Source organism: Mchenga conophoros, linkage group LG8, assembly GCF_057382185.1.
Source record: "Mchenga conophoros isolate Kocher_MC1m ecotype Shallow Benthic linkage group LG8, M_conophoros_male_GT1.1, whole genome shotgun sequence".
Taxonomy (NCBI): domain Eukaryota; kingdom Metazoa; phylum Chordata; class Actinopteri; order Cichliformes; family Cichlidae; genus Mchenga; species Mchenga conophoros.
The window spans coordinates 28,305,253-28,330,731 of record NC_140533.1 but is presented as its reverse complement, the minus strand read 5'-3'; the positions used below and the strand labels follow the sequence as shown (position 1 = coordinate 28,330,731).

Below are 25,479 nucleotides of genomic sequence, written 5' to 3'. Positions count from 1 at the left end.
TTTTGCCCACCCGTCCCATGTGGAACATGTATTCATCTTTATGTGTGGTTTTATAACTTTTAAGTGCTTTGCAAATATTTGATATTATTACATCCAATGAAGGTTATATGACTTGACCTCACATGCTGATAAACTTGTTAAAACAACATCCGGGTAGCGTTGGAAAATGTTAACAAGCTCCTCTAGTCTCTAGGCTACAGGATTTTGAGTTCTGCCAATATTTTGCACTTACCTTTAAGATCTAACTAGTCCTAATGACAGCTTTAATTAAAAAAACAAAAACAATCCAGCTGTTTTGTTGAGGACAGTCTCACCAAAACACTGAAGAAGAAGAATCATATGCTGTTACTGTAACAAAAAGGTAAGTCTGAGAACATTCTGATGCGTTACAGGAACACACCTTTAATAAAACACTTTGAGAGACAACATGCAAATACAGCAGTACATGTAGTAGTGTTCTCGTCAACAGGCAGCTGAATCTGAAAGTCATTTACATTACAGTACATACATTTTACAAACAGGATTGGCTGAAATGTATATTATATTACAAAGTAGTATTTTTCAGTGAACCTGCCAGTAGCACATAGTAAAAGAAAAAAAAACATTCGTTTAGTGATGCTACATGGGAACTAGGGTTGGGCGATATGTAAAAATTTTCCAACCGGCAATCGTCAGTCCAACAATCGCCGATGGGCCATATATTCGTGCGTGCGCAGATGTCTTGATGGGCGGGGCCATGTAATCATGCACGTTTACACCACAGAAGAAGTTCAAACATGGATGAACTAATTTCCAAAAAAACAAAGCAAAAAACCGCTGTCAGCGTTAACACGGCTTAAACGCGGTCATCACGATTAAAATTTTTAACGCTCTCGACCCATCTGGAGCGCAGAATGAACAAAATTAGGACAAACTGCCGAAATGCGTTGACAGAGATATTTCAGGGATTTTGACTCAGGCTGTGCTCCAGATGGGTTAATTGTTAATCGCGTTAGTCATGATGAAGGAGTGTTAACGCTGACAGCACTAAAAAATTAAAAGTTGCCAATTTGGGATTTCTTTGGCCTTAAACCAGATGAAAGAGGTAAACCTAAGGATATAACCAAAGCGGTGTGCCACTTGTGCAGACGTATAGTTCGAGCAAAGTACTCAAACACGACAAACTTGCATGAGCATGCACGTGTCCACCATCCGGCTGAGTATGCTAGGCTATCAACAGCTTCTGCAGCCACATCAACAAGCACTTGGGCGCACGCTGAGGTGGGGGCATTTGCTCGCAGATGAAAGAGGGTGCTGTTAAAACAGCGCTATTATTTTTTTCTGTTGACTGCTTTTATTAGCTCCATCATTATTAGCAAACTTGCTCATGGGCAAACAAATAAATAAATCGCCCTTGTAAAACTAGTCGATATATTCGTCCAATTGCCCAACCCTAATAAGGACTACCATAATAATCCACCATAACAGTTTTTAAATTATGTTTTCTGTTCAGATTAGTTTCATTCAGACTCACTGCTTAAACATCAAAACACATTATAAAAAAGTCTTTGTACGAGCACAAGTATTGGTGTGGACTGACATACAACAGAGCCCAACAGAGAGTTAATACGTAGCGCAGGCTTAAATTAAGTGTTTTTAGTAACAGTACAGTTGTTTTCTACTTGAGTTCTTTAAATAACAAAACCTGAGGTTAGCTTAGGGAAACTAAAGAAGCCTCAGCATTAGTATTTCATTAAACATCCAGCAGATGAAGCAAATATCATTTTGTTTAAAATATTCTGAACTACGCACTGAAGAAAGCTTAAAAAACGTAAACGTTACAGGACAATAAAAAAAATGCTGTGGTTCTTGCAGACTTGCCTCCACACGGCAAATAATCTCTTACAACAAACCAAGCAGCCTTGACGTTTTCATTCTGCGTGGACTCTCATGTGTGAGTTAAGATGCGTCTTACGATTAAATCTCTTGCCGCATTTGTTGCAGTGAAAGGGTTTCTCTCCCGTGTGGAGCCTCATGTGCTCCTTAAGATGCGTCTTTTGGTTGAACCTCTGGCCGCACTCGTCGCATCCAAACGGTTTCTCTCCCGTGTGGACTCTCAAGTGAGTCTTAAGATCTGTGTTTCGGTAAAACCTTTTACCGCAGTCCTTGCAACCGAAAGGTTTCTCTCCAGTGTGGACTCTCATGTGGGTCTTAAGGTGCGTCTTTCGTTTAAACGTTTTATCACAGTCACTACATTGAAAGGGTTTCTCTCCTGTGTGCACTCGCATGTGTGCCTTAAGATGCGTCTGCTGGTTAAACCTTTGCCCACAGTCTTCGCAGGCTAGCGGTTTCTCTCCGGTGTGGACTCGCATGTGAGTTGTCAGATTTCCCTGCTGGCTGAACCTTTTACCGCACTCCTCGCAAACAAACGGCTTCTCTCCGGTGTGAATTCTCATGTGCGTCTTAAGGTGTATCTTTTGGTTGAATCTCTGTCCACAGCTACTACAGCTAAAGGGTTTCTCACCTGTGTGGACCCTCATGTGTGTCCTGAGATCTGATGTTCGGTTAAATCCTTTACCGCAATAGTCGCAGCTGAATGCCTTCCCCCCGTTGTGCATTTTCTTGTGCCTCTTAAATTCTGATTTTCGGTAAAATACTTCACTACACAACTCGCAGATAAACTGTTTCACACCTGTTGGGGCCACCACCTGGGAATCTACGTTTTGCTTTACCTCGCAGCTGTTATCAACCAAACAGCTGGAAGGATTTTCTCCTGAATGGCATGTCAGCTGTTTCTGAAGACACTGCTTGTAGATAAACTGCTGACCCCACAAAGTGCAGCTTAAGAATTTTTTTGCTGCATTACAGTCCCCATCCATATTTAAGTCCGACTCCAGTGCCCTGCCCTCCTTCCAGCCGCCATCGCTGTCTTCGTTTTCAGGTCCAGACTCATCAGTAGTCTCAGAATAGTCTGAAGCCTTTTCATCAGCATCAGGTTTAAACTCACTTTGAAGATCCGGGTCACTGCTCGGTTCTTGTCCATCGCTCTCAGGCTCTGTATCTCTGTTGTCCTCAGCTTGGCTTTGATGAAAGGGTAAGAACTGAGGTTTTTCTTCATCATCTTCAGTTTTCACAGGAACTGCAGTGATTATGACCTTAATGATATCCGCCTCCTCCAGACCACTACTCTGCTGTTCCTCGTGGCTGGTCAAGATTTCCTCCTGTTCCTCCTTTATGTGGAGGGTCTCCGGGTTCATGCTGGTCCAGACTGGGGTTTCACTCATGAGGAACTTCTTTAATCACCGACAGCTATTAAACATCTGCAGGAAAAACAGGAACAAGTTAGGGATGTAACTGTGTCGACAGTTAAATCCAGCTGAAGAGCAGATTCTCAGCAGTAATTCAACAGGCTGAACAAAAATGTAGCATTAACCATAAAAAAGCAAAGCCAATTTTATGCAGAACACTTTTATTCCTTTTGTTTTTCTTATTTTTTAATGAATGGCCGATAGGCAAACTAAGGCTAGATTTTCTACATTACGTCTTAAGAAACGCCCCTGAATGCAATATGATGCTTATGCTTCTTTCCCTGCACATCAATTTTGAAGGCTTTTTCACTTTTCCTAACACTGATGATCAGGATAAACGGCAGCAGATTAGAATCAAGCATAACATTTGTACATTTTCTAAATCATCAAATTAATACACGCAGTTTCCTGTAACAAAGCAAGTCACAGTTTTCACTTTAGTCAGTGATTTTAGTAAAGCACGGCTTAACAAATTGCACACATAAAACATGCTGTAAAGAAAAGAATCAGTGAAAATGTGGTGATTCCAGCTGATTTAAATCAAACCTGCTCGCTCCTAGCAGTTTTAGTTTTTTTTCTATCAGCTGCAGACTCATTTGAGAGTACAGATTAAATATAAAAGCTGACTTCAAGCATAGGCTCAGTTTACGTACAAATTTAATATGAGATCAGCAAGTACAGTTTACATGGCCTGTTTTAGGATCATGCCAGTAAAACAATGAAATTGTAAAACTGTTTGCTACCAAGAGGAAAAAAACAGGCACGAAATAAAATTGCATTTATTTCTTTAGAACCTTCTACTGTTCACACACAGAGGTCCAAGGGATCTTCCAGGAATGATGACGCTATTTCATGGTGAATTGATTGGTCAGTAGGCAGAGATTTCATACGTGCTGATCTCTAATCTGTAGGGTTAGGGGTATGAAATACAAAATCCTGCTTTGTGGTACCTGCTGCAGACCTCTGGGGAATCAGTGGGAGGGTCTAAAGATTTTCAGTAGCTTCTAAAGTCTTTGTGTTTCCCTGACGAGCATCAGTAATAAAAATAGATCCTCAACAGCAAACAATTTTATTGTTCTATGAGCATCATCTGATCTTAACCTACACTTTACTTGCTTGTACATAACCCTATGTTTGAATTCTGTTTTTATATATTATTCTTTACTCTCAAACACTAAACAGCACCAAATCTGCAGCCAGCAGAATAAAACAAATTGTTGGGAGCAGGTTATGTTCAGAGTTTCAGTTTAAAATAATGTGGAAGTGCCATGTTTTTATACCTTTATAAAAAGATGAATATTTTACACTGCTGGAAACACAGAGTACAAACTAGGAATAAACTAGGCTAAATCACCAGATTAATGACTTCTGCAATATCCTTGGATATGTAATAAGTTCTGAGGTGCCATTTTTCTTCATTTGTTTGTATTTTCATATGTTTATTAATAATCGTTAAAGTACGATAATATTGGATAATACTGGATTTGCTGCAGTCTAAAAAAAACCAAACAAAATCATGATTGGGGGGGGGGGGGGGGGGGGGGGATCGGCCTCAACAGGATGTCAATGTTTCTGTACTTCCGGTTCAGACAAAGAGCTGGAAACCGTCCGACTCGCCAGCTGCTCTCTTCCCCCCTGCGGCTGCGGCCTGCAATTCAGGCTCAGCTCATCTAATTCGGGCCTATATAATCCACAAAAGCGCCCAAATACTGCGTTTCATCGCGGCTTTTGTCACAGACTGAATAAAAAGAGATTTTTTACTGTAAAAATAACTTGGCTGTGTGCGCGCTGTAAACCGTCCGGGTATCCGCTTCAATCCTCGCTATTGGGTTCCGCCTTTTTCATTCGCGTTAATACTTCATTATTAACTAATAAATAGCCGAACTATGGTCTTTTGTCATTTGTGTGCCGTTTGGGATTGACAAGAGATGAGATGCTCCGTTTTTGTGTAACTCTTTTCTTCATCCACCCCCTACGATGAGCTAGCAGCTAGCCGTTTCCTCCCGGAGAGTCACTGCACGTTAAATCTGATTTTTCTTACCAGCGATCTCGTTTTTAATCGATCCCCTGGTGCTGATAGACTTCGAGGGGTTTAATTTCTGGGTTTAATTCAAAAGACCGTCTCAGTGTTGCGGTATTGAAGATCCACTTCGTTTATTGTCTCCTTTTTGCTGCTCTTCTTTGGTGAACAGTGCACGGGGAGCTGACTTCAGGTGCGTTAGCACCACCTTCTGGATTGGAGTATGAACTGAAACCTTTGGCGCCGGTTAAAAGGCGTGGGATGGTATGTCACTCAGTATGACAAAAAATATCTTGAAGTAAAACTTCATTTAAAATAACGATAACCTCAAATATAAATGAGTGTAAATTTAAAACATATTAAACAATTAACAACAAAGAAAACATTCTTTCATTTTTTTAGCTGATGGCTTTGTGCCAATTTAGTGCATTTACACATTATGTGTTGACACACAGCTATTCTCAATGCATATCAGCAAGGTGGAATAGCACGTTTAGAGGCCCTATGTCACATCAGATCTTAAGTTAAAGAATAGATATCTTTCTCACAAGAGACATGTGTAATTTAGTTTAAAAGACTTGTTTCAAAAAGTTGGAAACAATCATTCAGTGCCTGTTGGGGCACAAATTTCTGGCTTTCATGCAGCCAAAATCAGCATAATTCTAATTTTATATTCCAAAAGATTTATAGAAACCGTGCTCATTATGCAGAATCATGATATTATGCATTAATTAATATTTCATTTTGAATGTTTATAGAGCTAATATATTTTGGTACTTAGAATTTTGGAGATTTTAGGATAGAAGTAACTAAAGCTTTAAGATAAATGTTACAGCGTACAAAATTTAGTGGAGAAAACAGAACAACATGGAAAAGGTGGTGCAAGACTCCTGATGAAGGTTTCTTCCTGTTAAAAGGAGTTTTTCCTTCCCACTGTCACCAGGTGTTTGCTCACAGGGGGTCATTTCATTGTTGTACTTTCTAGTTTTATTGTAGTGTCCTTACCTTAAAATAAAGCACCTCGAGGTGACTGTTGTTGTCATCATTTGGTACTATAGAAATAAAATTGGACTGCATGTTATTAAGTCATAGGCTATTCTGTGCAATCAGACATGATACTGACTTTATACAAGGGTGCGTGGCAGCTGAAGACTGATTAATGTCTGAAAAGCTCTCAAATACTGTCTGGGTCACAGTGGAACAGTGGTTAGCAGTGTTGCCTCACAGCAAACAGCTCCTGGGTTTGAATCTGCCTGCTGTCTGGGGAGTTTGCATGTTCTCCTTGTGCTTGCATGACTTCTTCCCACAGTCCAGAGACATGCTTGCTGGGTAAACTGGCCGTGAGTGTGAATAGTCTCTCTGTGTGAGGCTTGTGATAGACTGGTGACCAGTCCAGGATAAGCTCCAGAATTCCTCATGACCCAGGATTAGAAAATGCAGTTAAGAAAACAGACCAATAAATAAATTCTCCATTTTATAATTAGTAACACTAAATGATAATTTCTAGAACCTTCCTCTTGATCTTTGGTAGAAAAAAATTAATCAAAGCTGTAAAATAAAGTGTGACCAAACTCTCAGGTTATGACAGAAAGACTCAAACTCACTGAGATATGGATTTAATTTTTTTTAAAAATCACAATCAATCATTGCACCGTATATAAACCAGAAGTCTCCTTCCCCTCTACAGTTTGCAGAAATGCTGGAAATATTGCATTGCTTTTTCTGCACTGATTTAATAACACAGAAGGCTAATTTTTAAATACACACGTTCCCTGATGTGACCGTTTTTGGTTTGGTTACCTTCCTTCCACTTCAAAACTTGTAGTATTGTTAATAAAATACAATAAAATCCCCTTTAAGCTTGAAGACAGTACATCCATGTAGTCGAGGGCAGACCCCCCCACGGTCACTTCAGAGATGGAAGCTGATGAGTCAGAGCTGAAGGAGTCTGGCAATAAAGTTCAGTTCTTACAGTAATTAACCCAAACTGCTGTTTCACATTGAAGGCACTGAAAGTCCAGTAGAGGCCACAAAGTGTAGTTAAGTGTTAAAAAAAGAAATTAAAATATGTTTAAAATGAGAATAAATTACGTCCCTTAAACTAAATACTTAATTTGTTTGTGAGCTTTAAAGTCACAGTCAGTGAATTATTTCCCTTTTCATTCCACAGTAAACTCACAGAAAAAAGAAAACTCATAAAAATGGCCCGTGGTCACTGCCAGCAGTGCTCTGGCCGCGGGGATGGGATATTTTAAGCACGTTGCCAACTCGAGAGTGGTCTCGCTGTGTCAAACAATAATGACTTGAGCTTTGCCAGAGACCGATCGTATGATACGATCTAAAGTTCTCAGAGTAAACAACTGTTTGGTGGTTTGCTGGTTTAAAAATAAATACATAACAAGACAGAAGGGACAATTTCCAGTTCAGCTTGTAGCAGCAGCAGAAAGGTTCACAGGAAAGCCAAATATTACCATAAATCACCACAGATTGTCTGCAGAGATAATGAAATAATTTTAAAACAATCAAACTTTTACAATAGCAAATCAGTTCCCTCTTTAACTAGACAAGAATCTGTGCCCATCTATTCAAAGAGAGGAAATAACACTTTAAAAAAAATAGCATATCTGGAGTGTTTCAACTCCAACTAAAGCTGATAAATTCTGCAGATTCCCAGATTTACAGTCGTGATTTTGAACTCTACCAGAGTAGCACAGTTCAAAGTAAATCTTACACTGGTGCAGCCCCTCAGTTTATTCTCTGTTTGAAATGAACCACGTTAGCTTCCTTCGAGCCACCTTTCTTCTTATTGGTTGCCCCTCATAAACAGATGGTTTAACCAGCAGGTAAGTGAAACACTGGAAGAGCCCGTGTATGACAGAAGATGAGGAGCAGCAGGAGGAGAAGAGCTCCCCTTTGAGGTTGTTGAAAGCATCTTAACAGTCTGACAGTATCTTAGAGATTGTGACTCACAGCTTACACCGTTTGGATTTACCGTCACAGGATTGTGTGGTCCAGACCAGCAGGTCCCTTAATCCAAAAATCGTTTCTTTCTTTTAAATTAACATAAGATCCATTTTCCTACCAGTCACCAGAATAATGCTTCCCAGCACAGAAAGATTCCTTTAAAAAGAGGCAAAACAAATAATAGACCCATAACTGTGACCTCTCTGGTGAACAATAACAGCAGCTGTCTTTTAGAAATCAAATTTATCATCATTTCCTTCATGAAAATAAATCATCTGCTGGTTTTGCGTTTATTTCAGAAAGTTGTGAAGTGTCATTTTGAGACGGGCACAGTCCCACGTTTCTGCACATCCCGTCTCCCTGTGACTATGCTGGTGAGCCGCGTGCAGATGGAGTGATGAAATTTCTCATCATCCTCGTTTAGTTGCGCATGTAGAGCCGTACGAGGCCGGCCTTGTGCAGCTGCTGCCACAGATTCATCTCCATACGCAGGTCGTGGTTGGCGAAGAAGCCAACAGGGTGATAGTTTTTGTCGTAATAGTGGTCTGAGTATTTCTTGTAGTCTGGGGTCATGAAGCCGTACGCACTTACCTATAATCAAAAGACAGACAGATTAGGAATCTGGTGACACGTAAACTGCAAAATGCCAGTTTTAGTTCAATTTGACCCACTTGGCTCATTTTCATTTCCTCAGGCTGGAAAACAGGTTTAACATGTGCAATTAACCGGATACGGAATCTGGACACGATGTATAAGGCTCGCTGCCACCACAGTAAAGATCAAAAGCATAACTCTGTGGAGGCTTTTTGACACACAGCAATTTAACAGAAATGCAGCACATGCTTCTGCAGCTCAGCTGCTCAAAGTCAAAACATTCTCACGCTATCGGGCAAGTACGGCCTTGTCTCCTGATAAGTAAACAACAGACTGCTGGAAATGTACCTGATCGCAGGTGTGCAGCGCCGCCAGCAGCATCGTGGCACCGGTTGATGGACGGTAGATGTCTTTGAATCTGGTTTTCAGAGTGCTGGATCTGAGGAATCTGAAACAAAAAGATCACAAAACATGAATAACCTGCGCTGTGAGCCTTTCAGGAACTGAAGCTTGAAGTTTCTCACACACACACACACATTCACACGGTGACCTCTGTGGCCCAGTGTGGCTGCGTGGGGATCTTCCCTCAGCAGCTCTCTCTGGTTTCAGTCGCTGCTTCTCCTTTAATCCCACTTACAGCTTTTGAAACACGAGCTCTGCTTTCACGAGTGAGAATTTGCTCACCTGTTTCTGAGGTAACGGATGAAATCAGGATGGTACATCTTCAACTTCTCTGCTGACACGTCCTCACCAAAGTACTTCACTGGACTGAAGGAAATACGGCATTACTATAAAAACACCACAACTGCTGGAGAGCACGAGTATTAACATTCAAAGAACTGATCACTGATGAGCAGTGACGCTTCTGACATATTTGATCTTGTGACATTATAAACAAATACAGACTAGTCAGGTTTAATCTGCTGGATTGTCTGCAGGAAATATCATCTGCTTCATCTCAGCAATCATATTTCCAAAAAGTAAGACTCCGTTTTTGCACCTCTGCACAAACATAGCTGGCTGTGCAAGTCTTGAGTTGCAGACATACAGGCAAAAAACAAGTTTGTACAATTTAAATGAGCTTGAAAGTCAATATTTGTTATGACCACACTTATTCTTCAACACAGTCTGAGCTCTGCGATTCAGCTTTCTTTCTTTCAGTAGTCTTTAGAAATACTTCTCCAGGCTTCTTGACGGACATTCAAAGCTCTTCTTTGGATGTTTTCTGCCTTTTGCTCTGCTCTCTGGTGAGATGACTGTTCCTCTGAACAAGGTCAGGTACAACAATTGGACTGAAAATGAGTGAAAAAGCAGCTTGTGTCCTAAGAAAATCTTTGATAAAACCTCATAAAGTGTGGAGAACTCCTGCTAGTGGTAGTGGACCAACCCTGAGGACGCTTCCACTCCTTGGGCCTTGATGCTGATAATAATCAAATTAAAAACGGGTAACGCAGAAGAAAACAGGACTGAAGCTGCAGTCTGTAAAGTGTCGCTTACTTTTTGCCCTTCTCACGCCCCCTGTCCACCAGGGTGTGCGTCGCCGCCGCTTTCATCAGCAGGTAATCTCGGTCGTGATCCGGCAGGAAAATGTACCGCGTTTCCTGTTTGAGAGGAGGGAGCAGCCGAGCATGACAAGACCGTTTTAACGTCGTCACTTAATAAAGACAGATGTTTATTTCCGTCCTCACCTTAGACACGGGGGGTCGTCTGTACCCGACACCTGCGTAGCTCAACATGGAATTCATCAGCGTGTTTGTGGAGAACGTGTAGTGGGTGGTCCGAGACCCTACGTCCTCCTCAAAGCCCTTAATGATTGCCCCATTGGTCCTGAAGACCACAACAATCCAGAGACACATAATAAATAGAATCAGCATTATTTTTCTTATATTTTCATTATTAATGAAAGGAAGCAGGAAGGAAGGCGTCAGGACCGACCTGAAGACATAGTGATGGCTGTCGATCTCCTTCCCTTTCTGGGAGTTCTTCAGTATCCCTCCATTCCCCACCACTGCACAGCGACTGCACGCCGACTTATTGCCAGGAGCCTTCCAGTTGTCCAACATCTGCCAATTAGCAGGTGAGTTGAGGACAGAGAGTGTTTCCACCAGTGCTGTTGGCACAAAAGAACTGATTAAATCTAAGATTTGTTTAATATAGGCGTCATGGTGGCACGGTGGTTAGCACTGTTGCCGCACAGCAAGAAGGTCCTGAGTTCAATTCCAACATCAGGCCGGGGTCTTTCTGTGTGGAGTTTGCATGTTCTCCCCGTGTTTGCGTGGGTTCCCTCCGGGTACTCCGGCTTCCTCCCACAGTTTGTGGGGATAGGTTAATTGATTAATCCAAATTGCTACTAGGTGTGAATGTGAGTGTGAATGGTTGTCTGTCCCGGTGTGTTGGCCCTGTGACAGACTGGCGACCTGTCCAGGGTGTACCCTGCCTCTCGCCCTATGACAGCTGGGATAGGCTCCAGCGCCCCCCGCGACCCTGAAAAGGATAAGCGGAAGCGGATGGATGGATTGTCCTGAAAGAACAGGAAAAAAAAATCCCAGAGGCTCCATGTGGGCACACAGACAGGAAGCTGCTTTTATCTCTATGATAAACATCTGTGCTGTGATGAGACCAGCATGTCCTCAATGAAATTATCCAGAAGTACTTGTAGTCCTACATCTGGCTCTTATAAGACAGAGTTGGAGGAGGATATTTTCCTGCCAGAGAGTTATTGTGGATTATTCAGCCTGAACAATTGTTTAATGTATTGATGTACATTTACTGTAAATTTATGGTGTATTACTGTATTTACATTTTCAGTTTTGTGGGTTTTTTGTCTGTTTTATATAATAAATAACTCTAAGACACTCCTTTTTCAAAATAAAATGTAAATACTTTTATTTTCAGGACCATGTCAATGTATGTTTAAATAAAACAAACAAACAAACAAACAAAAAAGCCAGGACACATACGCACCTCATCTTGAACTGGGGCAAATCCAGCTTTATATTAAAAAATAATAATACAATTAGTTGAATTTTGACCGATTTTCCTTGTTTTCCCATTATGAGCTGTTAGAACGGTGGATGTTACAAAGCTACAAATGATGATGTCAGTCTAAGTATGAGGCAAAAGCTCAGGTTTGATCTAAGCAGTCGGATCCTGACAGTTTTATTAAAATTCTTTGATGTCACAGTGTGGATGTGTTTATATGGAACTGGGTGGGTGGTGTGTGGGTGCACCAAGGCCCAGCATAAGATAAACAAGATTATTTTGAATCATGGACTCATGCAAAGCTGCTTTAATAAAGCCTAAGAATAAAAATCTGAACACGGAGGTGAGGATAAAAAAAAAAAAAAAAAAGACTGATTTGGTTGGGTAGAGAAAAATTGCAGAGTTGTGATGGCTGCATTCCATCATGAACGTTAAACTAAAATAAAATAAGTTTCACAAGAAACTGGAGAGTTCAAAAGGAGCAATCAATGAAATGAAAGGAAATTTTTTAGATAAAATCAAAATCTCACTGTCGTAATCGATCCCTCCCCAGCCATGTGCTCCAGGATAATGGCTCAGACGCCGGTGCTGTTCGGGTGTCACGTGTTTGGCCCACTGCAAAACTGGAATACTTTCCAGAAATCGCTCTCCAAATTCAGTTTTCCCCACCCGACTTCGGATGCTGTCTGGACAGCCCTGTGTGGAGCAGACACCAACATAACTGTTATCAGACCTCATGCAGACGCTCCTACCTCCAGACCTAAATGCAGTTACTGCACGTCCCTCACAATCATTACGAAGCCAACATCATTACTTTCACTCGGCAGGAAGTTCACCCTCAATATTGACCTCCTAATAAGAGTCTCACTGGGCGCAATTGCCTGGTAATTACAGAGCGGAGAGAGAACAGGGCTAACGACAGGACAGATGCTGGAGGTTTCATCCAGCATGAGGCATGAAGTAACACACAGAGGCAGACATTGCTGATGAAAAAAAAAAACAAAAACCTTACAAGTATATACACATGTAGACAAGGAAGTAGATGTTAGTGGAGGAGAAATATTCTGTTTGAGTGAAATACAAGAGTGGAAATAACAGATAAGAAAATACATGCAGATGTTATCAGAGAAGGGTGCTCAAAGAAAATCTACCCACTGAAAGTGAGCGGATGATAGTCCAGGAAACTAAGAGCTTTAAAAGTGCCTCATACTGCACGCTGCAGCCAATCATGCACAGTCACATCGCTCTTTATTTATATACTTTAAATACTTCAACACACATGCTCGTGCGCACAAGCTTTTCACTCTTTGTTCAGTAACTTGCTGATCTAACCGATCTGCGCTTTTAGTGGATGATAAAGGTGTATCGCCTGAGCAACAGACGCCTGCTTTCTTATCTATTCAGGCATCTTAATAAACTTGACTCACTACATATATCAGCTTGGCTGCTGGGTAACCCTCAAGCAACAGACGCTATTTTAGAGACCAAAATGACAGCGTAGGGTCGTCTATACAGCTACAGATATCTATATCACAATAACAGTAGCCTCAAAGGAAAAATGAAGCAACCCGAGTCGGATCGAAAGCATTAATTTCAACCGATAAAAACCAAAGAAAAAAATAAAACATTCAACACAAATGCTCTGTTAATAAGAAAACATGACTGAATAAGTTTCGCAATTTAAGAAAGGCAGTGATGATCTAAGTTCTCTGGAACATGGCAGTAAACTGTACCAGAAACAACAGCTACATGCTAATAACTAATAATAATAATAAGTCTGTGAAGGTTCTCAGTCATCGTAGTCAAAGGATAATAATAATAATAATAATAATAATAGATTGCATTTATATAGCGCTTTTCTAGGCACCCAAAGCGCTTTACAATGCCACTATTCATTCACTCTCACATTCACACACTGGTGGAGGCAGCTACAGTTGTAGCCACAGCTGCCCTGGGGCAGACTGACAGAAGCGAGGCTGCCATCGGCCCCATCAGTAGGCGGTAGGTGAAGTGTCTTGCCCAGGACAGAGAGAGCAGAGAGAGCTGGGGGATCGAACCGGCAACCTTCCAGTTACAGATGAGCTTCCCAACCCCCTGAACCACAGTCACATCCTAGTGCATCAGTAGCACTACCACCAGTAGCATGGTAGTGCTACCACCAGAGCTCTTTATGTCAGGCACACCTCCTGTGCTGTAACATTTTTAAGTTAAAGCCAATAATATCCAACCTTTACCTCTAAAATGAATGCAGTGGCATAAAAATAAAGAAATGCATCAACTAGTTTATCTTGATCGCGTCTTCTCTCCTTGGCTGTCTCTGCAGTCCGTTTATGTTAGTCATGTTATTTATGGCCTGAAACTTGCTGTTCAGTATTTAGATTCTCAACAATAACAGCAGCTTTGTTTTGTATTCTTGCTTCTGGTATAAGTGGCTCCTTTGTTTCATTTTTCCTCTGGGGTAGTACACCATGGTTTTAATCTTTCTTGTTCCGTCTTTGTTAAATTTATCATTAACTACAATGTCTGCACAGATCATCATTTATGGTATATGGCCTGTATTTGTATAGCGCTTTACTTAGTCCCCAAGGACCCCAAAGCGCTTTACACATTCAGTCATCCACACACTGGTGATGGCAGCTACATTGTAGCCACAGCTGCCCTGGGGCGCACTGACAGAGGCGATTTATGATATGGCCTCATCATTAAAGTCTTACAAAAATATGCAATGTCATCCATAACAGTCAGAGTTGATAATTAATCTGTTTTACACTCCTCCATCCTCATGACACCATGAGTCTGTGCTCATAGTGAGGAAATGTGGAAGTCAGGCTCCATAAAAACAAACAAACAAAGAAAAAACAAAACAAACAAAAACACATGAAACATATTTCTACTAAACATTTACTGGAAAAAACAGATCCACCCAGTAACCATGGCAGCCGCCCTATGACATCTCAGCCCCGAATAAAAGCAGATGTGTGACAGTGCTGCAGGGATGATAAACCAAGTCATGTGATGGGCACCGCTGGTTTACTGGGTTCAAATTACAACTTTTATTACCCGCTGGCTTTTTTCTCACCACTTCAGTCAGTCACCATAACGATGATGTTTACCTTTATTGTTTGTGTGGTTTTGTGAATATGAAGGTCTGATATATTGTCTGTTGCCAAGGAGCTTAATTGCTGTTTATTTAAAACATGAATGAGCCACAGTATCAGAATACTTTATTAATCCCAAAGGAAATCATGGTTCGTGTTGTTTTTGGATCGATCCCCAGCTCGAACTGTCTACGTGACAAAATATCCTTGAGCCAGATCGTAAAGTCTTGAGCTTCACCTTGCACATCCACAGATAAAAGTGCTGTAGAAGTGGGTGAAAGTGCTTCGAGTGTTAAGCTGAGTAGGAAGTACCAGCACGTTTACCATTCACTGGAAACAACATGACACTCATTTGGTAGAGTACGCGCTTCTATTTGTGGCCAAATTGCATACTGTCCATGTCAACTGAACATGAGAAAATATTTTTGTGTATCAGTGCATGCGGTTTCACTTCCTGTCATTCTGAGGTCTTTGATTGTGCTGTTCTGCATGTTGTCCTGTTCTTTTGAGTGTTTTTGCAGGGCTACATGCAGGACCCACGCAAACATTACATCCTGTACAACAGCACAGTAAGGAGAGAAGAAGCACAACAAGAAGCAAATGTAGAGGAAGTTGTACAAATCGAGACATCCACACAGTCGTCTCGATTTGTCACATTACAGTCAGAGGACAAACTGCACAGACATATATGTCACATGTCACAGGGAAAACAGCCTGTAAAATATAGACAGATTAGATTTCAGATTCCTGGATTAAAAACAGCAAACATTTCTTTGACAGCTGCTGAAATCAGATAAACGTTTTGCTCTCAGGGGGTTTCATTTTCAGCAGCAGATGAAATCAAAGCCAGCAGACTAAGCACAGTTAAGGAGAACTCACCGTCTGCGGAGGGACGTCTTCGCTCATGTACGAGTCTCCTATGAAGGGAGGGTCCGTAGGTTTGGCTGGCCGAGCAGGCTTCACTGTAGGCCGTTTGGTATCGATCCTGGTTTTATTATTGGCATCATCAGATCTGGACTTGGATGTCTCCTTATCCAGGTCTTGCTTTTGCACTTTGTGATGCTTTAGGAACAAATTCCCTACATCCCTGTCTGGATGCGAGCTGGGCACTGGGGGCAGGAAGGTCAAGTGGGCATTGTTGAGAGGCTCCTCGGATGAGATGCTGCGGGAGACAGAAGAGTTACCGACACATATGTAACACATACCAAGCAAGAGTCAAAGGACAGCTCCACATTATTTTCAACTTCCAACTAATGTGCCTATTGTGGCTTAAGAGAGCGCAGCCCAGAGTAAAATATGAAAATCAAAAATTCAAATACATGAGCTATGAAATTAAAGGGTTTGAGGGTCATCTTATGATACGAGCTGCTTCTATGTGTGCATTTAAACAGTTTTCTTTGAAAATGTCATGAGCATAGATAAAGGGAAATAGTTCGTGCATGAGCATGTTTTTTTCCATTTAATGCACAAAACGGGAAGTCGCATGTTCAAGTGCTTGGAAGGATTTTTTTTTTCATATTTAAGATAATCCTGGAAGTGAAATCAAAGCAAAAACGCCCACATCAACAAAAACAACTAAAATAATCCACACAATAAAAAGTTGACGCCTACATGAGGACAAAGTCCCAGCTTTTGTTGTTCATGTCTTTTCAGAGCATTTGTGCTTTCCTCACTCGGTTGGTGAAGGTTTCCCACACTCAAATGTTTCTTTTACGTGTCATGTTTCAAAAGAGAACTAATCCAAAGTGTGTGCTGTTGTAAAGCAGAGGAAGGCAGAAAGAGATCACACTTAGGCAGGTGGAAAGAGCCAACAGAGATTTCAATAATAAAAAATGATATTTTTACTCTGTTGTACTCTTGATCAATATTATTTTTGGCAAGTAACTGGTAACATAAGGAGAAACAACAAACCAAAGTCATGAGATGTAAAAGTCTCATTGATCACCGTAAAATCCTGTGTGCTACAGTGTGACATTGCGATAACTGTGGTATAATTATTTCATGAGCCTGGTGGTTGCTCTGTGTTTTACACGTTTCTGTTAAAGAAAACATCCTCTCATATATCAATACTTTGTTTTCTCCGAGCATCAAGCATTAGCTGATTATTTGAACTATCGGGAAGCCTCTGGACGTCTTTATCAAGTATTTCAGAGTCAAAGCTCAGATCCTGACATACTCAGTTGGTGAATCTCGTACAGGGCGATCCGGTTACTCCATTTTAGTCCAATTTTCCCAGCTGAGCTTGCAAGCTGCTTGGCAACCACCTCCTCCACCCCTGCGCCTCACTAACTGCCACATTACAGTCACAGGACAAACTGCAAACTCCTCCAACAGAATAAAGTTAATAAAAGACTGGGAGAGTTCCACCCGGATAGGTTGGCTTAACTCATCGTTCTAATCAATTGTGTTTACACAGCGTGCACAGACACCACAGCTGCTGGGGTATTGTTTGGACTCAGTACATATTTAATTTGATCTTTTATGCTTTCCTGTTCTGTGCCGGTGTCACCGAGCCACACTGCCAAATATAAACGACTGCATTTAGAAGGAGCAGTCATCTTTTGACTTCAAAATAGACAAAAAAAAAAAAAAAAAAAAAGACTGTAAAGCAGTCGTCACTCATCACAGGGAGTCTCAAAGGTGGGAATTGGGGCCTTTTACGTCTCTGTGCACAGGGCCCCTTTGTGCATCTTATGGGGATTTCAGTTTTCTGCTCTTTGACCATTTCACGTTTCTACATGAGGCTTTAACACCAATGGCTGTAAAATATCTTTTGCTTCAGCGTCTAAATTCATGATCTTAACCTCCAGTTCCAGACTAAAGCAGCTGCAGGCGAGTGAAGAGGACATTCACATTATGACTCTTACAAAAGGCGTTCAGATTTTTTTTTTTAAATCAGAGCCCTCTGAGCTCAAAAAGCCCACACTCACTCCCGAGTGTCTCAAACAGCCCCCTTAGAAAGTAGCCATCTTTTCTCCACCCCCTCGATTTAATGCATTTAATGTGGACCCGTCGGCTTTTTAAACCTGGACCGCTGCCCGTCGCTACAAAGCTTACATTTCACATACGTGTGTGAGAGAGACCACCTCCAGTGAAATAACTCCAGGGGATTTTTTTCATTAGTGTGGCCGGAGTGCTGTGTGGCTCCTTTGTTGAAACCACAATGATACAAGTGGAAGGGAGGGGGATAAGTGCCGGTTACAGAAAACCCCTCGTACCACTTATGATCTCAGAGTTTAACCCTTCACACCAGTTTCACTGCCTCGTCTGATACAGCTCTGCATGTGGACTGTTGTCTGAACCTGACAGTGTTCAGGGAGGGAAAGCCGCCTTTTCTTCAGTTTTTCCCCTTTTACAAGGAGGTCACTGTACCAAATTCTTAGGCAGTGTCAATTTCAGGATGGAAAATGCAAGAGCAGCTGAGGCTTAAAAATATTGTTTAGCTGGAAAATACGATCCAGACGACTGATTCAAGAGGTATGTAGCACCATATTTTCAGTGCACAATATGGATAAATACCTGATTTTCACATAAAGGTGAATTAACTGGTCATGTTTAGTTTATTTTCAGGTGTTAAAGTCCCCTTTTGTCCAATCGTGTGCATGTCCGGGGGAGCTGAGAGTGGATAAGGCAATCCTGTTTAATAACTCACTCGCGTCATCACCAGAGTTTCCTGTTTCTAACAAAAGGATTAAATAGCTGAAATGAAACTGAAGCTTTATGCTTCTTCAAAAAGATAAAAAATCCATAAATTTAGTTCAGATTGGAAAGCATCAGTTTTATTTCCACACATCCAGTTTTGACCGGGAAAAGAACGTCGTCATGCACACAAAATATTTTTAAAGATAAAGAACTTTAAAACATCATTAGCAGCAACAACATCTGTAACTCTAAAGACTTGCATTTAAAGAAAAAAGATCATACGATATCTGAATGGGGCAGATGTTGTGGGAATCACTGTTGTAATGCTCCTCGTGCCGGTAGTAACACCAGTGTATCAAAACACTGGGACATGGGAGTAAACCTGGGATATGTCTGTGCTTGCTGCTTAATGTTTAACTTCTTAATACCCTTCTTGGACCTTGAATGAGAAGCTTTTTCTCTATAATACAGACATGTCTCAGTCTCTAGATTTCTATTTTTATTCTTCTTAATGCAAATATTAAAAAGACAAGTTTTTCAGGGCTTCCACATACCCAGGATATCCAGTGACAAACATCCTGGCATCCACTGACCCTTGTTTAAGAGTGACGAAGAATTCGTAAAACTAATAAACAGCAATAAAAATTTGTTTTTAGAGTTATCTATTACTTTGAGATTATATGAGTATTATAAATGTCTTCTTGCACTTTTTTATGGCCTTTTTGCTCTGAGTGTTTCTCCTGTTGTTAACAGTAGTTTTGTGACAACAGTTTGATAAGGGCCACGCCCAGAAGAAGCTCAAAGACCCTGATGAAGTCCAAAGGTTGGTTCCTTTCTGCTACTCGTACTCAGCAGCATTAAATGTGTTACATATTTAACTGCCCTGCAAGCATTTCTGATGCGTCCTCATAACAGTTGGTGTACTTAAGATTTTATCACTGGTCATCATGGTCATCATGTGCATCACTTTATGGCCGTGTTCTCTGAATGGTTTACAGATGCAGGGGGAAAGTGTGGTTCTTAAAATGTGCTGCACCTTTACCCTGGAATAAAGTACGAGGGGATCTGAAACTGAGCCCAACTCTTTGTTAATGTTTTTTGCTTTTAAATGTCTTGGATATTTTTTGAGAATTCAGGGCCGGTGATGTAAACGAAAGCCTTGGTTAAGTCCAGTCAGAACATCGTGACGTGTAATGCGGCGAGGCTTCTCGGCTTTCTGCGTTGCTTTTAATTCTTCAGCATCATCATGACTGAACGAACGCACATATTGTCATGATTTTATCTCACGTCCTTTCTTGCGCCCGCATGGTTCGAGACATGAGAATCAGGTTTAACGAATTAAGGATTCAGTCCAATATCAGGCTGCTTTCATAGCTTTTATTTGGGAGAATAAACCTGCTTGAATATGCGAGCATTGCCTTCGGTTTCTGTACTTTAACTGCTCACATGTGTCAAATTTCCATCACGTACATCCCAAACGTGTCATCGGTCCCCCATTTCCCTTCTGAGAGCATCGAACGTGTTTGGATGTCATGCTTTAAATCTCCATACTGACCAAAATAACTCCGTTTTTAACCATAACTGAGCAGACCAATATTTATACTCATTCATATCTTGGAGTTTATATAAACTCATTGGTGTCTTTCTTCATCAGAGGTATTGTTGCCTTGCCGATTGTAGCATTTTCTTTTAGAGAAAGTGTCAGGTGCACATGTTATAAATATTGTGTTGCCTTCCTGAAATCCACACCTGGCAGTTAGTTCCTTGTTCAAGTCATCAGGTGACACTCAGTAACTTTTCCCTCTCAGGCCTGAGCTGCAACTTTTAGTTTTGTCCCCTCTTTATTCTGATCTTCAGCAGGTGAAACACGATAAGCTGGATCTAACTGTACTCCTGTGTGCCCCCAAAAGTGTAAAGATGATGCACAAAAATGTCTACAAGTCAAAGAAGATTCATATCCATCTTATCATATCTGAGATTCAAAGTAAAAGTCTGAACTCACCCGCTCGCCCTCTGTATGAAGTCGTAGAGAGGCACCAGAGGCCTCTCCAGGGTCAAAGCCAGAATGTAGACAATAAGGACGCACGAGACCGTGAGCATGGCAAAAAGCAGCCTCCTGTGCAGCCCCATCCCAATCATGGTGCTCGTGACTCTGGCCGGCAGGCTGCGTCTCCTCGCCCTGCCCTCCACTCAGCTCCCAGGAACATGAGGAGCAAGAGGATGTGAACGCTGTGCCACTCTACAGGGCAGCTACGAGTGTCGACGGCGGGGGATTTACCCACGACAGGATCTGGGCTCTCCTCTGAGCTTCTCTCAACACAGCTACAGCAAGAGGCAGACAGAAAGAGAGAGTTGGAACGAGGGTAAAGACTCAGGAGGGGAAACTTTATCTTTCAGCGTCAGAGTGCCAAATAATCCCTTTTTAATGAAGTCTTTGCCTTCATGCCCCTGAACACAAAGCTCAGGGTCACAATCTTCATCTCCTTTTACATCCTGCTCTTGCTTATCTACTTTCTGCTCTTACAGTCTTCTTACAGACGAGAGAGGAAACAGAGGAAACACTACAGCTTCACACATTAAAAATATGCTGAGCAAAGTTTAAAAGGAAAAATAAAGAGGCTGGGAGTGGAAGGGATGACGATAGCTTCAGCTGAAAAATACAGGAAGCCAGAAATGTTATCTTACAGGAAACTGACGTCTTTAGTGCTTTAGTCAACTCAACATGTTTCTCCAACTCTTAGAAGAAGTTGCATTAGCACCGAGCGGTGAGCTGCACCCCTCTGTAATAAACTCAGTCTGCGCACTAAACGTCTCTCAAGTCCAGAAACTGATCAATACGTCCACTGGTGTGTGTGTGTGTGTGTGTGTGTGTGTGTGTGAGAGAGAGAGACAGAGGTTCCTAGGCATGTGGGAGTGCTGGCTGAGTCTCTAAATGGGGAATGGAAAGAATGTGATAAACTCCAGCATCTCTGATAGCAGTTATAACAGAGCGAATGAGCACTTCCACACCCCAGAAACTGGAGGTTTTACACAGTAAAACATCGCAAAAGTCATCCAGTAATTCATAACATGTCTGACAGAGACTTAGAGCAAAATATCAAAGAGGAAACAAAAAGCATCAGCCTGTGACAAATCATGACTCAATCTGCCTTCCTTTAATGAGAGGACTCTGAGAAACAGAAACCTCTTCAAAAAACCTCTGAATGCTTTTGAGAAATGAAGAACATGAAGCTTCACTCACCAGCAGCTGAGCTCCTGTTTCCTTTGCTCTAAGTATTTCCTTTCTGCTGCTCACAGTGGAGACATATTCCTCTAACTTAGCTCTCTATTGCTCATCTACTGTGAAGCGGTTGTGCTGCCTGCCTTGCACTGTATGGGCGGGACCATTGTGAAATGAGCAACAGCTGCTGGCAATTGGTCAACCCCCTGAACTCCAGAGCACGAGAGGAGGGGAGGGAACCCACTGCAGGCAGCAATAAAGTTAGTGAGACATGAGCAGGCAGCTCAGAAACACTCAGAGGAAAACAGATCAGCTTGTCTACACTGACAAAAGCCCTGATGCACGAGCTCTCATGCAGCGTGTCTTAACATTTGATTCCTGTGGTTGGCATGGTGCAGAATGTGGTGTCCAACATGTGTCACGAGTTTTGTGTGTGTGTTACATGTACCTGCACAGAAGTGAGAAAAGCCCCATTTGAGTCACATCTATTTCTCTGCTTGGATCTCTTGCAGTGAAGAAAATCTCACGAGGCTCCTCATCCACGTTTATTTAGTACGGAGCCCCCCAGGGGACATGGGAGAAAAAAAAATTAGGGAGGGAAAAAAAAAATTAAGACGGACTTTTGCGAGATCTCGCAATACTTATTGCGAGCGCTCGCAATACTTTTGCGAGATCTCGCAATACTTTTGCGAGCGCTCGCAATACTTTTGCGAGATCTCGCAAAAGTCCGTCTTAATTTTTTTTTTTCCCTCCCTAATTTTTTTTTCTCCCATGTCCCCTGGGGGGCTCCGTAATTTAGGATATTTGAAGTGCAACCATAATGAATCAGACTGCCTGACACAGCCTGTGTGACTTTGTTGCTCGTTTGTGGTTCAACTTACTCCAGTTCCTCTGACCTCTCCATCTTCATGTTGAGTTTATCTTCGTGGAGTTACTTCCTGTCACTTCCTTTCTCATGTCATCTGTCTTGTTTCCTGGTCTGCTCTTGTCTGTTTTTTTTAACCTTGCTTTGTCTGTTTTTTCCTTTTTCTCCAGTATCTTCTTGTTTTCCTAGTTTTGTACCTTTCGTGAATCAGTTTTTTTAAATAAAGCTCGCTTTTTGTTTTGCACTCTACAACCCAAATCGACTCTCACAAGCACTCGGGCATGGATGTGAGTTAGTATATATCAGTTGTATTTACCTTTTTTCTTTTTTACTCAGAAGCATTATTTTAAAGCTCTAGTTACTAGAATACTAATATCTGATGGTTTATTATTATAGATAAAGCTATCAAGGATTATATAATGTCATGGGCTGGGTCTGTCACCCAGCATTTTGAGTTCATGATATATTGTGTATTTCTTTTGTTTTTTTTGTTTTGTTTTTTTTAAATGACATCAGAAACAGCAGTATGCGACATTACGTGATGGCAGAGCTTCAGTTCATCCTTTGTCTTTTTTTTTTTTTTTTTTTAATAAATAGGACAGGGGGAATGAATGAGAGAGAGGGGGGGAGAGAAAGAAAGAAAACCAAAGGGGAGAAGAGACGGTGAGAAGGGGGGGGAAGAGAGAGAAAAAAAAAAAAAGAACTCCTGGGTCACCTGTATGGAGAAAAAACAAACAAACAAACAAACAAAAAAAACAAACAGAGGAGACAGCAAACAACAAAGAGCAACATAATAATAGAGAAAACAAAGCACCATCACAATAAACTAGCTAGTCATAGATATCAATATTTACTAAATAATAAACGATATTGTGCAGCACGCAAGATAGACAGCGCACAGTGTGCTTTGAGGCAGCAGCCAAGAAAGCTTTAGTCCGCGTCTGTGAATACCCATGTGTGCATACCTGTGTGGATCAGCATGCTTGCATTCCAAAGGTTTCTCCATGTAATGATCTGCTAGGGAGTGTGGGGGGGCCACAGCCCCGTCCTCCAGGGTGTGAAGCAGGTATGGAGGAGATCAAAACTCCAGACATCCAGACATTTCTTTTGTTAGTATGGGGAAATGTTAGGTTCTTGTTTTGTATTATTAGTTAGAACTTGAGGCTTCATGTTTTGTCATTTATCGTTTGGGTTAAGCTCATCTAGCTCCTGTAAAACCCCCGAGTGGCTCAGCCTTATAGTTTTGTTATTGATCCCTGCATTTCCCCTTTTCCGTGGGCTTTGGTCTCACCTGCCATTTGTTTCATGTCTCATGTGTGAAGCCCATGTTGTTTGGTCTGCCTCATCATGTTTCCTGTGTTATGTTGTAAGAGTCCAGTATGTTCTTTGTTCATTGTATTTAGGTTCCCTTCCCCTGCCTTGTTATTAGGTTCATGTGTGTCAGTGGTGTTCCCGTGTGTTAATGTTCCCATTGTTGTTTATTGTGTCATGTTTCTGTCTTGTCATGTTTTTCTGTTTATTTTGAAAGTCCAGTTTTCATGTCATTGTTTGAGTTTACATTTCCTGTGCATCGTTATGTTCATCCTTGTCAGCTGTTTCCTCGTGTGTCTCGACTTCCCCTGATCACCTCATGTGTGTATTTAAGTCCTCTGTTTTCTATGTTTCGTTGTCAGGTCGTCTGTTTGCGTCTCCATAGTGTTTTGTCATAGTTTACTCGGTGTTCATAGTTTGTCGTAGTATTTTCACTGAGTTTCTTAGTCCTTTAGTTTTCCGAGTGTTCACAGTTTTCTTAGTTTTCATAGCTTCATGCTTTTTCATGTGCCAACATCCAAATAAAGGATCGTCTTCTGTTCAGCCAGCAACTCCGCCTTTCAGTGTCTGCTTCTGGGTCCTGTAAACTAAACTTATCGGCGCACTCCGCCGGGACATATAAGTCATTAAAACCATCTAGAGAAGCCACATTTAAGTGATATGCATGTATATGGTTCTGCATGAGTACTCTTACTTTTGCTAAAAGCTAAAACGTTTGCCCTACTTAAATATGGAAAATCCCACCCACTCCCCCCTCCTCCTCAATCAAAATATGAGATGGGTGGAAATAAGCAAGAAGCTCCACCTTTAAGCTGACAATATGAAACTAAATACAATAAGTGAAAAAACAACTCTGCACTTTACTACACGTCATTTCAGTCAGGCCTCTGGCAGCACAGCCGCTGTGGTCTGCTGACCATCATCACCTGACACACACTTATTCTCTGAGAGGATTAATTGTTATTAGTTATTGCATAACTGTACTAATGAAATAGTGGAATATTTCTCTTCACATGTTAACAGAATCTCAGCCAGCATAAATCCGCAGGACGTCGGCTGTAATGGGACTGCAAAGGGCCTGGACTGGATTGGCTTAAACCAGGGGAAGAACAAAACTTTATCAAATGCACATCTGAAAACGCCAAGACCTTCTTTAGCGTTGCCTCAGAGTGTGGGAGGGTGAGAGCTGGGCGTATCAGTTCAGTCACTTGCACATACGTCCTTGTTTGATTCGATATCACAGCTGCAGACACTTCTGGGCAGATAATGGGCATTCCTGACCGATGACCGATAGCCTCAGTCTATTTGACTGAGGCAGGGGCTAAAATTGCTACAGCGGTTTTAAAGCAGAAACATAAGTGTAAGCGATGTGGCACTGAAAGAAAACTGTAACAATAAGGTTTTAAAGTGTTCACACTTGAGTTACATAATGCTTTGTGTTTCAGAGTACTTCCAGAGTAATTTTGTTTGTTCCCGTTTAGTTTCTGCTTAAAAAT

The 25,479-nt window shown here is 41.5% G+C and overlaps 2 protein-coding genes across 2 annotated transcripts; both read right to left on the bottom strand.

Moving 5' to 3' along the window:
* Positions 1-382: 382 nt before the first annotated feature.
* Positions 383-5,475, bottom strand: LOC146568988 (uncharacterized). Its single transcript, XM_085285470.1, has 2 exons — positions 5,329-5,475; positions 383-3,299 (listed from the first exon to the last, which is right to left on the bottom strand). The coding sequence occupies exon 2, from the start codon at positions 3,261-3,263 to the stop codon at positions 1,911-1,913; it is 1,353 nt and encodes a 450-aa protein (XP_085141596.1). The 5' UTR covers positions 3,264-3,299; positions 5,329-5,475; the 3' UTR covers positions 383-1,910.
* Positions 5,476-6,907: 1,432 nt separating this feature from the next.
* Positions 6,908-21,976, bottom strand: st6galnac (ST6 (alpha-N-acetyl-neuraminyl-2,3-beta-galactosyl-1,3)-N-acetylgalactosaminide alpha-2,6-sialyltransferase). Its single transcript, XM_085285469.1, has 10 exons — positions 21,829-21,976; positions 20,590-20,909; positions 15,825-16,107; positions 12,378-12,543; positions 10,801-10,975; positions 10,554-10,692; positions 10,363-10,466; positions 9,550-9,633; positions 9,214-9,313; positions 6,908-8,862 (listed from the first exon to the last, which is right to left on the bottom strand). The coding sequence occupies exons 2-10, from the start codon at positions 20,724-20,726 to the stop codon at positions 8,692-8,694; spliced, it is 1,359 nt and encodes a 452-aa protein (XP_085141595.1). The 5' UTR covers positions 20,727-20,909; positions 21,829-21,976; the 3' UTR covers positions 6,908-8,691.
* Positions 21,977-25,479: the final 3,503 nt, after the last annotated feature.

Excerpts from the sequence above, each read along its gene's own strand:
- LOC146568988 (XM_085285470.1), bottom strand. The coding sequence starts at position 3,263 with ATGAGTGAAACCCCAGTCTGGACCAGCATGAACCCGGAGACCCTCCAC.
- st6galnac (XM_085285469.1), bottom strand. The coding sequence starts at position 20,726 with ATGATTGGGATGGGGCTGCACAGGAGGCTGCTTTTTGCCATGCTCACG. Across the intron at positions 10,976-12,377 it reads GGGAGGGATCGATTACGACA|CACTGGTGGAAACACTCTCT; the intron begins GTGAGATTTTGA and ends TTGTGCCAACAG. Across the intron at positions 8,863-9,213 it reads CGCTGCACACCTGCGATCAG|GTAAGTGCGTACGGCTTCAT; the intron begins GTACATTTCCAG and ends TTTTGATTATAG.